Consider the following 16,140-nt stretch of genomic DNA (forward strand, 5'->3'; position numbering starts at 1 on the left):
AAATGCATGTGATGGTTTGAGGTTTGGCTCCCTGACCCGGAGTAAATTCTTCAGAATAGAGTGCAATCTATAGCTATAGATAAAGAAATTACTTAAATAAATAAAAACTTGTACATATTGTTCTCACCAGAAGAAATGTTCACCTCCAGAAAAAAATGACTATATTCGCTGAATGTTCGTTCTTCTGAGAGAGTCGCCACCCATAAAAATTCTTGTCGGTTCTTTTTACTTCCATTCTTCTGGGTAGACATTAGGACCGCGCAGACCCAACGGCTGGAGCGATATATTACTCCAGTATACGTGCCCTAAACAACGGGGAACGGGGAATCAACCCGGAGATTATCTAGCCGACGAGTTTTTCCACTTTTAATCCAAGGGAACCGGTATTAATGGAGTTTACGAATCTCTTCCTCAACTCTGAGCACATTTTATCCATTTAAATCATATCATCTCTGGTGTGTGTGGCTCACTTTTTTGCTTTTTCCGTGGAGGAGGACCCGCTGTTGATCTTATGTTCCCCTCTCTCTTTGTGCGCCCTCCCGGTTCTCCATTCGCCAGACGCGGAGCAGAGCCGCATCACCATCATCATCAGCGCTCGCGCTGCCTCTCTCTCTGCGCTCGCAGTCAGGACCCGTGTGCCCTGCTATCCCACCACCATGAATTCGGATATTAATATGTACTTGGGTCGAGAGAAAACGGGAATCATGCGAAAGAGAGCCCTGCTACTCAGGAAAGGCTGCAGTTTCGAAATAACGAGGTGAGTTGATATAAGGGGAAGGGGCTTCTTGTGGGGAGTGGGTATTTTGAGACCACCGCACCGGATGGTGTGGTTGTAATTTATCACAGCAGTGTGTACGGCATCTGAGATATACATGTTTACTCAAGTGTATGGGTTTGGATGAGCTTTCGGAGGGATTTGGCATGGACCAGCAGCAAATTAAAGGGTCTTAAGGCTGTCGCTAGGGATCTCAGTCAACAAAGCTTTATTGGCATGATTGGCTGCATATATTGCAAAAGCATATACAGCACTCAAAGTATTGAAATAGAATAGAATAAAAATGCTGAAGACAGACAAAACGGAAAATAAATAGAGTGGAGTAAATAAATGTATGAAAAGAAGGAGATAAAAGAAAGGGAAAATAGAATACAATGGCATGAATTTAAATACATTCAGACATACATATAGGCCGATAAATAAAAGCTTGTATTATATAAATTTATACACACACACACACATACTGTGTACACACACACATACTGTGTTCACACACACACACACACACACACACACACACATATATATATATATATATATATATATATATATATATATATAGATAGATAGATAGATAGATAGATAGATAGATAGATATAAATGACTGACTGATACTGTTGCAGCAGGGTTTGTGGGTTTTTGGGAGTTTAAATTGAGTCCTGGTCCATTAAGCACTGAAACATCAGCCTCTAACAGCAGTAACTCATTTTTTCCATTGGGATTCACTGTGAACAGCTGAGAGGGGATCCGGGTTTTCTGCAAAACAGGAGGTGTACTCAGACAGCTATATGCTATGATTGAGAATGGTTCCTTCCTATAAATGCGCACCTAGCATCGACTGGTTGTTCTTGCATTTGCAAGAGGAGTGTGCCATTTTGCTCAATTAAAGTGAAGGGATAAAATGATAGCAGTGTTAAAGCTCATGCTCAATAATGGTAGTGCATCAATTTCACACACCAACAAAGGTACCGGATGCTTTAGCTGATGAGCTGTTAGTGGTCTGTATGTCAGAAATGGAGAAAGAGAGGTCACACCCCATTTTGGCCTATAGCCTGTACTGGGACTATCGTGATGTAGACTGCAGTATTATGCTGAAACAATGCTTTATGTACAGTGCAGCATATTTCTGCTGAATCTTAGGTAATTTTTGAATTGAGAGAGTCTGTATGTACAGTAGCCTAATGCAAGTTCCCTAGTTCTGCATTTTTGTCGGTGTTTATGGAGTAGAAATTGACAACATTGCATTAATTGTACGTGTTATTTTAACTGACCAGTAGGCATATAATATGTCTGGTCAGTTCTGGTCTTCAAATATAACTGTGGAAGCACTCTAATTACTCCACCTGTCCGTGTTTGTGTGTTCCAGACAGACAATTTTTCAGAGACCCTTTCTGCAGGTTATATAGCTACACCAGTAGGTGGCGACAAGTGCACAACTTACTGTTGAATCATTCAAACCAAACAGATTACTTCAAGTCACTGATTCATTCAGGAACAAAACAAGTGACTGCCCTTTGAATGAGTCATTGAATCATTTACTCAACTGATTTGTTCAACAACACTGATTCATTCATGAACTGAACAAGTGACTGGCTGCTTCTGAATAGCATAGTTCAGTGGGGGATAGAATGTGAAAAAATAACTTGTCCAAATTCACAATATTCATAAAACAACAAAACGTCAAAAGGGGACAGGTTTTGTGAATGGAAGTAAAGCAACACAACTGATGCCAAGAGAGGTCACATGACAAGGAATGCAGTACAGATAACATTCATACCAAATACATACATACTCTATAGAACACACTTTTTTAAACATTTGCAAAACAAGTACTTATTAAAAGTACTTAGTATGTGATTTCAGACACAGCCAGGGTCTTTATGAGCATGTCATTGAACCATTTATACAACCAGGTTAATTCAGGTACAAATCGAGTATTGCTTGGAAACGCAGCGGCTAATTCTGCTGTTTTATTTCATTGAATAAAATTAGACAAACTAACTAAAAATTATTTCATTATTAACATATTGTATGTTGAGCCATTACTGTATAAAAGCAGTATCACACAAGCAAGAGTGCTTCTGGTCTGAAATCACCACAGCTGTGATTATTGGAAGCACTCACAGGTAATAGCTTAGACAGAAACATGAAGTCTGTAAAGTGTGACCAAAATGGCTTAATATCTTTGATGGGCTCCATGGAGTGTACCTTATTTCTATAAAAGTTCCACAAATCTCTTTCCATATAAACCCCAAATTGCATTCTTCCTAAACAAGCAACAAATCACTCCTTCGGGCAGACTTACTGTGCACAGACGAGGACATTGATGAGGAGGAGAATGCATCAGCCTCTAACAATGTGTAGGCGAGAGGCCCACAGCTTTCACTTCATTCCTCCGTACTGTTTTATCATGAAGAGATTTTTCTCAAGTGGCAGAGGATAACTTGATCATTCAATGTTTTGAAGGCCACACACAAACACACATGCACTTTATTGTGCATAGTCACATATAAATTCTGGTGAAACACTGTGAAATTGTTGAAGGCTGTTTACAAAACATCGCTGTCCATTATGGAGTCCCATTGGTATGTCTGTAATCGCTTTGTTATTTTGCTCATTTGTTTCCTTTTTTCCCTTCTGTAGTGAACTCCTCCTTTCTATCTCTCTCTTACTTACAAGGTCCTCTCTGTGCTCTTGTATGCACCATTTATTTAGCTTTCTCTACATCTTCTTTTTTTAAAGCCTCCCTGTCAGGAATTAGTTGTAAGCAACTCTAAAATCAACTTTAATTTCCAACAGATGCCTGTTTCTTCTTGTCTTTTTCATTCTTTCAAATATAAATAGATGAACAAACAATGTTATTATCAACTCCAGACTCACTTACTATTACTAAATAATAATATTTAAAAATATATAATTAATAAAAACAGATAATATAATATCATTTTTCAAAGCAGACAATCTGTAAAATATACAATAGCAGATCCCAATAATGCGATCATAGATAGTATTGCAGTGTTTTATAGCCTTTTTTCTTTTTAAGTAGAGGAAATGAGCATGAATATATTCTTGTGGTTTTGACAGTTGGTTTTGTGTTACCTGCTTCCTTTGTTTAGTATCCATGAAAAGGCAGCAATAACAGTGGACTGCTCACATCCTCCACAGAAAAATACTACAAAGGATCACTGTTAGCAGTTAAACACAAACCTCCACATGCAAAAAAAAAAAAAAAAAACACTTTACAGATAACTTTTTTAAAGTATATAATAAAAAATTTATTGTATTGCATTAATATTAACAATTGCATAAGTTATTTATATTTGTATACAATAATTAATAATATATATAATAATTTTTGATGAACTTTGAAATGAGAGTGAGAACATTCATGGCACTGTTCAGAGTGTGGAGTTGAGATGAGTGTGAATGTATATATACTGAGCAGCTGAACACAAACTCATGCAGTAACCTGAGCATGGGCCTGAACAGTATCTCATGAATCTCATTTGAATCATTTGGATTGTGCCTGCAAAGAGACTATTAGAGAGAAGAAAGAACAGTTCTTGCTATTTTCAGCCATCTTTCTCTTTCTCTCTTTGGCTTGTGCACAGCCAGCCCTGCAGTTTGTACCAATTTGATAATACTAGCACTACAACAAACACTAATCACTCTCAGCTGTGCGGTCTGCATGTGCATGAGCACAACCTCCTCATTTGCGGAGAAAAATAGACAGAAATCAAGTGGAGGAACAAAAGAAAGACTCCCACTTTGATTACAGGCCTATGTAAACTTTCATTCCGCGCCCACATATGCTTCCATTTAAGGTTTAAAGACGCATACCTACACATTAGTGTTTTTTGGCTCCAGGAAGCCTCACTAGGAAAGACTCTCTTCCCGTTATAGTAGCCCTGGAATGCACCCAGTGTAGGATGGTTGAGCTTTTCGGAGTTTAGTTTTTGGTCGGACAACTGTTTAAAATACTGGTGGTTGCTCCCCACCACAAGGGCATGGGCATTCACACTGGGGGTGTGTAGCATAATTTGGCTATGTGGGTTGCTTAAATTTGTTTAAGGATGGCAAGGGATCTTTGACTTGGTTAACATAAAGTTTTTCTATCAAAAAAAAAAAAGTGAAAGGCAAAGTGTAGTTACTGGAGCACTGGAGTTCACTGAAGCAAATGCTGTGTAATTTCCACTGGTGTTATACTCTACTAGGCCTTTTTAATTTGACTAAAAAGAGACATAAAGGAAATATTTGGAAATGGTAATGGCGCTTTATGTTATTATATTGTAAAGAAGCTTGTTGTTTTATGTTTTCTCATGTAATTGTTGCACAGCTGTTTTCTAAATAAAATATTTGAATATTAAAATGCTGATATCTTGTAGCTAGGCCAGAGGAGCTAAATCTACAGTTTCAAACCAAATTTTTCATTAATATTGCAACATAATTTAGATATTATATCTGCAAATAATTAATACAAGTAATATATTCACATGACTAAAAATATGTATATTCAAATTATAAATATGTATACTACCAATGTAGCTTTATTATATATATATATATATATATATATATATATATATATATATATATATATATATATATATATATATATATATATATATATATATATATATTACATTTTATTTTCTGTAATTCTTATGCATGTGCAAGACTTATTTTTATTGGATGGTCACTCACAATCTCAGAGCTCGCTGCCGATGGATCAGTTATTTCACTGACTATCACGAATTGAATAAGATTCTTTTTTAATGAAACTAATGAAAGGACATGTGTAGATCAAGGTGAACAGCCAACTGTGTCTGGTCCTGCAATATACATAAGTAACCACTAGAGGACACTGTGGTTAAATAAATGAAACGCATTGGCTTTTAAGATGAAGGAACCAGGTAAAACATTTTAGCTGTACTCTCAAAGTCAGTTGATATTTTGGAACTGACTAGTAGTATGTAAGCTGTTGATACAAACTATTTCAACAAATACAATGTATCTTTTAGTTTGCCCAAAGGCTTTTATGTTTACCAAAAGAAAGGTCAATTATGTGTTATTTACCCCCTGCCATGAGTCTTGCAGTACCATATGACACCCATTGAGGCGCAATACAAATTAGTAGGTAGACTAGTAGGAATTTTTGCTGTTGAGCTGCCAATCGATTCAGCCTGTCATATTCTCCTAAAGGGCATAGGTTTAATGTGGTTAGTATTAAGTTTTGCTTATGCAACTGTATTCTTATTCTAACATCCAACATGTATAAATAAACAGCTAAAATGAAAGACTTTGCATTTGTATTCGTAATAATAAATCACACTGATCATAAGAATTTTGTGTAATGCATTTTTTTTTTTTTTTTTTTTTCAAGAATATTTGCTTTGGTACATTCTTATTCCTCAGGGAGAGCTTAGCCCCAGCCTCTGCCCTCAGTCTGATCTGCTTTAAAATGTCGGCAGTTCAAAGACTATACCCTGAAAATGTCACCCTGTCAGACACACAACATGAGGAATGACCGCACTTTTTATTATAATCAAAGGACTTAACCTTTGTGACACAGCTGGCCAGAGTCAGATATGTGTGTATTTAGATACGTGTGCATGTTTGAGTCTGAGTCTTGATTTGTCAGATCAGTTTGAATGGGAAAATGTTCATCCCCTGTCTGGTCAGAATGTCCTCATTACAGATCTGACAGGCCTAATCCCTTCTGTCTTCCTTTTTAAAATTCTCATCATGATGGCTACAGTTTCTCTCAAACTCTCATAAGATTTTAACAAAAGTCACTCGTAATACAGCTTTAACACATTATTTAAAGGGGTCATTAGATGCTACATGCACTTTTACAACTGAATGGTGTGTGTTGGCAGTGTGTGTACACAACCACCCTATAATGATAAAAGTGTTTTTTTTTTTTAATCTTGTCAAATTTCCCCTTTCTCAAATCGAGCCGATCTCAGATGTCTGTCTTTGTGACATCACACAGACAGGACCCTCCCATGATAGTTTGATTGACAGTAGCATTTCAGCACAGACTGGACTTGCTTCTTACCTAAGACCTGCCCTTAGTGAGCTGTCATCAGTTCACCATTGTTTCACCACAGGAGCAGATGTAAACAAGAATGACTCCTAAGTAGGGTAGATTACAAATATGTACTTTTAAAATGGTACCAATGCTTAAACAGGGCCTGAACTGATACTTTTAAAAAGAGCCAAAAAAAAAAATAAACAAAAAAAACAAGGCATAACATTAAAAATATTTCAAATAAATAAACATAGAATTCACAAGCTCCTCGAATACTCTCATTTCCCGAGTTGTGCTTCCCTTACTCTAAGGCTAATACAAAACAATATTAAATACAAACCCACACATAATATTTCTACTGTATCTTTGTCAATCACTCTGATATTGAGTTAAACTGAATGAACTGACCGAATGCTGTGTGTCACTGTCTTCAATCAGTTATGTGCACTGTAATATGTTTTAAATTAAGTATTAAAATTTCAAAAAGGAAAATACCAACATGATCATTTTATAAAGTATGTGTTCATATGTGTTAAGGGCTAGATTTTCACCTGGAGGAAATAGCATTGGTGTGATGAGACTAGGGTTGCCACCTTCAGCGAGGCAAATAAGGGACACCCATTCACTATTATGTCTGCCAAGCTCTGATAATGTATGGAATATTACATTAACAGACTATCCAAATTAAAAATTTTGGATAGTCTGTTAATATAATATTCCATACATTCCATACAATTTTAAAACAATAAGCCTATACCTTTAGAAGAACGGATGTGTCTGTCACTTTAAAGGTCACACAAAAATTTAATTAGTCATAATGTGAGATCCAGGTGTTTTAAACTGCACAGGTTTATTTACTGCATGCTGCGCTCGTGTGAAAGGACACCACACGCTGGAGACTCCCCAACGTCACGTCATCACAGAGTTGTGTGAAAAAAACTGTTTAAACCAAAAACGTAAAAAACTGGTCTTTAAGACCATTTTTGAGACATTTTAAAAATGATATACATATCTTGAGTGATTTATGTATCCATTAATCGACAGTGGTGGTTAACCTGCAGCATGGCCTTTAAGATCCTGAAGATCATATCAACTTGTGGAAAATGGGCATCTGACGACCCATTTAATGTTTATAGTGAGTAGGTATATATAGGTAGATATTATCCTTCTTGATACGGTATTTGTTTTTGTTTTTGTTTTCTTTTCTTTTTGTTAAATGTTGGCACATAAAATGTCATGACAAATATAAGAAGTAAAAATCACACTAAAGACAAATTTATGCTGAAGAATATTATAGAATTATACAAATACGATATTATTCAATGCATGTTTGAAACTATGCATTTGCATTGATTTCTTCTGCCAAAACAAAAAGGGTAGGGTCCAAATCAATTTGGATGCATTGATGATACTCTTATTGTACTTTGTACAAATAGAAAAAAAAAAAAAATTTTATGAGTTTCTATGAAAGCCAGAAGCTACCAAATATTTGTAATACTCAATATGGAATGGACCGAAAGTTTTTTTGTTGATAGTGCAAAATGCTGGTCTTGTATAGCATGATGTCTGTGAGGGTGTTTTACATCAAGGCTGATCTATGTGGGAAAAGATCGTGCTGTGCTTAAGTCTGTACTTGGCAAGCAAACACACAATATGTTCATGTGATTTTGAGCCCACTCGATCTTTGCTCTCCAAGGTGTGTGTGAGGAAAAGCAGAGGACCAGTCGAGTGGTAATTTCTAGTTCTCAGGTACACAGACAACAAAAATATTCCAACAAACAACACAGCTCGCAAAGCAATATTCTGCCAGACAGTTATTCTATCGGCCTACACATATTTAAACACAACATCCATGATAGGAGTGGTGAAAGGGTAGTCCAGTTGACTTACGAGGATCCTGTTGATGAGCATCGAGGATTTTATTTTTATTTTTTCTCTCTCTCTCTGTCGTAATGCGGATTGACATCTTCACCGTTGCAAGGATTTCAACTTTGCCATCTTGAGCTTTTTTCCACAATCCCCAGAAGTCAGGGACTCACCCATGATCTGCTTAAAATATCAGAACATCAATAGGTAAGGTTTTATTCGGGGTGGGGAAATAATACCTATTGTATGTTCTTTATTTAAATCATTGCCAGTCATGCACACAAAAACATGCATTTAATCTGCTGATTTTATTCATTTTAAATTGGATGATCCCCTTGAGGGTTTTTGTTAAACTGAAGCCGAGCAAGTCTTATATCTATATCTTATATCTTATTAAAAAAAATGAAATATAAATTTCAGAAAGTTTATTTATTTGTAAGGCCTGTACTTAGATCAGCTCTGTGTCAGGGATCAGAATCTAGCTGTACTCTCCCATTCATCTGATATTTTTGGAGAGATTAGTTTACTGATTAGTTTACTATTTTACTGTTATTAGTAATGGTCTTGTCAAACCAGTCTTCTGCATGTTGTCGATACACAACATTTGACCTGAGGAAAAATATATTTTGGTTTATTAAAAGGGTCATATTCTAAGGAAAAGGTAATTGTCAAGGTTCTTACAGTAGCACATTTGATATCTGAAAAGGCACAATAGAAATATTGGCTAAAAGTTTCGCTGTTGAGCTTATATTGCTTCAAGCAGCTAGAGAAAATGTCTGTTCTGTGTTGTAATGTGATCACATCTCAGATGATATTCCATACTCAATCTTATGCAATATGTAGTGTATTGTTTATGCACAGCTATATGATGCCTTACAGTAGTTTTGGTAATATCCCCCACATTTAACGCACAGCACATGTGCGAGAGGAAGATGTTTTCAAGAGTGAGGGTGTATTTACACCAGGAAAGTCCGCTAGTTCACTTGCTTTGGTTCGAACCAAATTCAATGTTGATTTTTTTTGTTTGTGCGGTTCGCTTTCACTCTGCCTTTTTTTTTGCAAGTGAACCAGAAATTGTAAACAAAACCACACGTGTGCTAAAGTCATCCATTCATTGGACAGAAATTCTCAAGCAGGGAAAAAAAGGCTAATCCTGGAGATTTTTTCATAGTGCAATTGTAATTTTATATTTATTCAAATATAATATATATTTGCTGATTTTCTGTTATCAGCTACAAATGCAATATGAAGACACTTATGAACACCAGATGAGACAATGTCATCTATATGATGTTGTAACAAGGATTTTGCGAAGACGAAGAAGTGCTGCAAGACGGTTCTGGGCAGAGAGAGCATGCTATTATGTGTGCCTACCATGGCATCATGACATGGCACTGGCAGAATAAAGAAAGCGAAAGTGAAACTTTAAATAAACACCGTGATTGCAGGCTTTTGCAAGTGTCAGCTAACTGCACAATCGTCCGTAAACTAGAGCCTCAAATTTAGGCCTGAGCCGGGCCCTGGCCTAAAACACTCATGCCCGAGCCCGGCCATGTCCAACATCTTATCAAAATAACCGACCTGAGCCCGCCCCTTCTCCAAAAAAAGCTTATACTATCCTACTGTTTCAGCTATTAAAAATAGTTGCGTTTTTGTATGTAATGGCATAGTGATTATATTCCGTTTTGTTTTTTTATTAACTTAATTTTGAAAAATGTTTGGAGAATTTTTTGTTCTTTAAATAAACGTTTTTGTTTTTTTAATGACCAGTAGCCTGCGGCAGACAGTAAGCTGATCATGTCTGATCAATTTAGCCTTCTCAAATCATCACGACTTACCTACAATAAAATCTAGAGATATACTAAAACAGTTCAAGCATATAACAATGTTTAAACGTTAAACTGCTAGATGTGCTTTTATTAAATAAAGAAAACAACATGATGTGCTTTATGCCGTCTGGTCTTGAATATGAGCACTTCATACAAATGAACCAAAACGCAGTGAATAAATGCCTCACAGACATGATAAATATACCTAGATATTAGCTTGTCAGAGAACTACAGCTCATATAGTAAGTGACGGTCCATTTGCTCCAAAGCAAAATTGACCTGACTTTCGCATATCAGCAGTTGGAGTTGGATCAGAATTTTAACTTTAATATAAACTTTAATATAAAGTTGGATAATATAATTTTTTTTTGTCCTGTGGTGGGCCATGGTCTAGATTTAATTTTGTGCTTAATTTTCTCACAATTCAGTACTCATCAGAAATTGTGGTGAACATTGAGGCTAACCAGAAACAATCATAGTTCACAGTTTATAGAATTAAATGTATTTTTGCTGTGCCTGTAAGGCTTCTATGTAAATTTCCTCTTTCAAGTGAAATGTTGCATTTACTCACAAGTTTCACCATAGACAGTAAAAGAATTGAAAAGCGACCCCATTGGATTCAACGGAGACAAGTGAAGTCAATTATAAGCACACACTTCCTGGGGGTCGGGCGTACTGCGCGGACTCAAACTGAACTTGATGACGTAGATGTCACGTGAGCAAACTGTAAGTCTTCTAATCGCTGTGCCAAGAGAAATCTGAATCACCCAACGAATCTTGAAGACGTTGTTGAATAATTTTGTCCCGTTGCTTTTATGGACTCTCTATGGGCCACGTCCCCCCGATAGCCTCATAGACAGTAAAAGATTGCCTGCGAGCTTCTCCTCCTGTCCACATGGTAATTTCTCTACTGTGCGACAGAGAGTCTCAGGTTATGATGCAATCGTTAGCCTATTTTTACAAAAACTGCTTCTACGGGACCATAACATAAGATACAAGGTAATGGAGCCTTTTATACATTTTCGTGTTTCTTTAGAAATAATTAATAGACAAATTGAGTCTTTAAACACCTCAGATGTAAAGTTATTCACTGTCAAAGTGACGGCAAAATGAATGAGAGTCAATGGGATGCTAACAGCAGGTGGGGGTCAGCTAGCCACCGGCGGCGCCCAGGGAAGTTTCAATAAAATATGAAACCCTGCCCCCGAGATGCACTCACATTAATGTCTATAACAACAACAGCCTCTTTGCAATGTCTGAAAAACTAAGGTTCCTAACGTTTCATTCTTTAGAAAGGGAGTTTTGGCCAAATTTCTGAAAAGTGAATAGTTATTGTGAATGTGTAAATGTTGGCAGGCATGTGTGCATTTGTTTAATTCAGACATCCGAAAGTTGTGGAACTAAGTGCAATTTTTTTCCCATTTGCTATCAATCAACAAACATTTCAGTTCTAAAGGGATTTTTTTAGAGTCTTAAAAGAATGAAAAGTATGATTCCTGATCATATGATCACAAGGTCTTAATGAAGTATACTAACTAAACATTAGTATACTAACTTTTCACATGTAAATATAACCCACACTACTGTGGAGATTGATTTGTAATACAGCTCACTCACATGCCCCCTACTTCCACACACAAATACTTTTATCTGCTTCAGTATTCCATAGCTTCACTCTTCCTGACCACATATGCAAAGCGTAGCTTTTTAACAATGACACAATTACACACACACAGTCCTGACTAATGTGCTATTCAGCTGGCAGAGCCAATGTGAGATGAACGCTGGTGTTCTCCCTGCAATCATGTGCTGAATTTTTCAAACACTAGCTGCTTCTAATAAGACTACCTTGCACCTGTCTGTTGTTTATTGTCGTTAGCCTTTTTGTTCTGTGTCTGCTACTTTAGTCAAAAAATGTCATTAAAAAATGTGTGTGTGTGTGTGTGTGTGTGTGTGTGTGTGTGTGTGTGTGTGTGTGTGGAGCTGTATGTAATTACACCTGTAATTTGAACTCTTATGTTGACAATAAAGGTGCTCAACCGCACATTTCATTAGGTGCTATAATACCCACAAGCCTCAAGACAAAAGAGTTTAGGTTACAAACACACACAAAAGCGTGTGCACACACACCTGCACGCAAACCCTTTAGCACACAAACGCTCGGCTTGATTTTATGTAAAAATCTCATTGTACATGGTTTGATTTCCTCTGTTCATCAGTTTCCAGGCAAAAATTGCAGTTCTTTAAACACTTTACATGTTTTCAGTGTTTTTTTTTATGTGTTTTTACCCCAAGAGGACTAAGTCCTTCTTTGTCATTTATAAAATATAAGATTGTTTATCCTAGTCAAATAATTAGTTTTACTATTTTCCTTAAAGTTTCATATTTCATATTTAAACATGTTTTTTATCACACATCCCAATTTTTCTCTCAATATAGGTTTTCAAAATCATGAACTGTTCCCAGTCATCCATTACTACCTGTGATGTCTGCAGGGAGGGAATTACATACCACCAGAAACACACTGCTCTCATGTTACGTTTGTGTTGGAGTCTATTACTGTATGCCCCAGCTTGGCTGATAACATGCTGTTCTGCTAGTAATAGTAATGAAAAGCATTAATCAGTCTGAATTTAGTCTCCGTCCACTTCCTACTATATATCCCAAGATTCTTCTATTACTAAATATATTCAAGACTCTCATAATCTCACTTTCTCTCTGTCTCACTAACTGCCTAGCATTTAAAGAGTTACATGTTCTGCATGTGCAGGTGTGAATGGAACAGGCATGGAGATGTTTCTGAGTGTGTGACGTCATCAGACAGTGAGGGTGAGTCGAGGGAGAGAGAGATTAAATGAGAAGGAAAGGTTATTGTCTGAACAATGACCTCATTGCGCTCCTCACTTCTGTAGTAGACAGAAGGATTATGGGTAGACCTGGAGCAATGGGAAGAAGAATGAAGGTTATGAGATCATATGGCATCACTGTCTAGAACCACATACACAGGAGGAGGGATGCTTGTCATTAGTGTAAGGTGTTCATTTTGTAAATGCAAAGTGCACAGCAACCTTGGAGACAGATGCCTAAACATGCACACAGACACATCTCATGTGCATGCAAACACATATGGCTAATGCTCTGCCTTTTACATTGGAAACTATGGTTATCCTCATTTGCATGGTCTTACCTCATAAAGTAATGTGTTTGCATACAGAGCTGATGAAAACAGTTATTGCTTTGCCATGATGAAGCAGCTGTAAGTCACAGTCACCAGTTGTGACATTATTAAAAATCATACAAGCTTGAATCTTTCTAATGTAAATGAGCATCTTAATGAGAAACTGTCTGGCTCTACAGCATGATGATCTTGCGTAGCATTACATTCTGTTCAGGCAGCGGCTGTGTAAATGTCTAAAAAATGAGGCTGACAGCAAAACTAACAGAAATGGAAGGAAATTGTTCTAACAAAAAGCTGCTCAGTATTTCAGTGAATACACTCAGTTAATAACAATCTTTCATCCTTTAAATCATTTTGCCACAAAGGCAATTAAATATTCTAATTAAAATATTTGAAAAGTGTTTTTGTTTATGTAAGACACAGAGAGAGAAAGCTGTCTTGTCTATTAACTTTTAAACAAAGTAAAAACCCTATTAATTAATTAACTTTTTAAATAAGTTAAATCTTAACTCTTTTATAATTAATGTTTCCTTACAATAAAATATATATATATATTTGGTATTTGTCGTAAAGACAATAAATATAATTAAAGAATAAACATAAAATATTTATTTATAAAATATGTATTAATAGATTTTCATGAAAAAAAAATATATTTTATTATTATACTTAACTGTGGGCTATTAAACTTTTAACGCATTTATATTTTTGTGCTGTTTAATAATAGCAATTAAAGTATGAGTCGTTTAATTGGTATTAAACATTATGCTGCTTTGTATGTTATTTGGTTCATAGCTTTAATTTAGTGTCTTTAATAAGCTACTTTAATATTTCCTCGTCTATTCTAATTTTGTATTGATTTGGCAACCTTAAACAGACACACACACACACACACACATAAAGAGACAGATAGATGTGTTAACAGGCTCCCCACCTGGCTCTCTCGGTTACGAGCACAGCGCGCGGCCGTGAGGGGACTCCAGTCCACGAGAATCTGCATCTTGCAATTTCAGTTATGCGCGAGGTGTGTCCTGTGTGTCCATAAGAAACTAACCACTGCGTCCATCAAGTGCGTTTAGAAAGAGACCGGCAGAAACGAGCTACCAATACTATAAAAGGGCAACGCAATGAAGGGATACAGAAGCACGAGCAGCTGTAGGGACTATGATGGTTACTAATCTATCTCTTTAAAAGAGAAGACTCAGAAAAAAAGGCGAGAGACAGAAGAACTTGGACTGCGGGAGAGAATTACAACGCATGGGGCCATGAGCGCTGCAGACCCTGCTGCGAAACTGTTGACTTTCAACCAACGGTAAAGCATTCAGTCACTGTGTGTTTTATACGTTTAGATATTTACATTCAGATATATAAGACCAGATGTTGTTTTGTGGAGGTTATTCTGACAGTCGTATTGCAGCAGTATCAGGTGTTTTAGACTCTTGCATTTCATCTGAACGTGCAACAAGCTGCGCTCTCACATAATCAATCAACATATCGAATGCGGAGAATGGAAATAAGCACTTTTAACATAAATCATCTTTCTTTTTACAAATTTGCATGCAAATCTTATAGTTTAATTCTCCTAAATTTTCGCGTATGTGTGTGTGTGTGTGTTTTAATAATGTTGCGGTCTATTAATTTTAAAGGGACACTTCACCCAAAAACGACAATTCTCATAATTCCCTCACCCTCACATTAGCCTATTGTGACTTTCTTTGTTAAAAAAGAATGACTGTCTTAGTCACCATTCACTTTTCTGTTATGGGAATATGATATAAATGTCAGTGGTGACATGGGCTTGTCAGTTTGTCTAACATCTCTCTCTCTCTCTGTGTGTTCTGAAGGTGTGTGTGTGTGTGTGTGTTTTTTTTTTTTTGGCTTAGCTTAACTGTCTCTAAGAAACTGCGCTCCTGTTTCCCTTCAGCAGAGAACACATTCCCTTATTTCGCTTCAGCAGAGTCCACAAGTCTTTTCATCTAAAGAAGATTGAATTCAGATGAGAAAGAGAAAACCTTTGTAGCTTTGTCTTATGTATAGCCTGCTTACAATTCTGCTAAGACAACATATTTTAGACTTTCCCACTGTGTAGTAGAAGGATATACTAGTACGGAAAATAGGTAAATTATTCATGCGAATGCCTCTCGGTAGAGTGAACATCCATGCACCACTGTACGAATGGCGTCACAATAAACATGATGTTTTCTAAGGTTAAAATCAACGGAAAGGTGTTTTTTTATTATTCATTTTAAGATGGTTTGTGCTGTATTTGTAGTAGAGCATTGCGACAGTGAGGCATCCACAGTCATAAGAGGTTTTCCTCAACACCTCAAGATGAGGTGTGCATAATGTCACTGAGCAATTATTTACATGACAACATAATATAGCCATCCAACTAGTGCGGAACAAAAATCCATCTGTCCTGTTGACGTGTCCCAACTAAAGCAACAGAAGCGGATCA

At 36.6% G+C, this 16,140-nt stretch overlaps 1 protein-coding gene across 5 annotated transcripts in view; it reads left to right on the top strand.

Annotated features, from left to right (window-relative positions):
- The first annotated feature begins 328 nt into the window (after positions 1–328).
- The window catches only part of LOC128006182 (GTPase-activating Rap/Ran-GAP domain-like protein 3), a 54,171-nt gene continuing 38,359 nt past the window's right edge, over positions 329–16,140 (top strand). The window contains exon 1 of one of the 5 annotated variants that reach the window (XM_052592722.1): positions 329–757. In XM_052592722.1, the coding sequence (XP_052448682.1) occupies positions 657–757 (101 nt within the window). In that variant the 5' untranslated portion in view covers positions 329–656. Of the gene's footprint in view, positions 758–8,505; positions 8,883–14,605; positions 14,995–16,140 lie in introns of those variants that run through there. The other 4 variants (XM_052592720.1, XM_052592721.1, XM_052592724.1 and 1 more) reach the window with 4 other exon arrangements.

The sequence above is a fragment of the Carassius gibelio genome, chromosome A5, assembly GCF_023724105.1.
Source record: "Carassius gibelio isolate Cgi1373 ecotype wild population from Czech Republic chromosome A5, carGib1.2-hapl.c, whole genome shotgun sequence".
Taxonomy (NCBI): Eukaryota; Metazoa; Chordata; class Actinopteri; order Cypriniformes; family Cyprinidae; genus Carassius; species Carassius gibelio.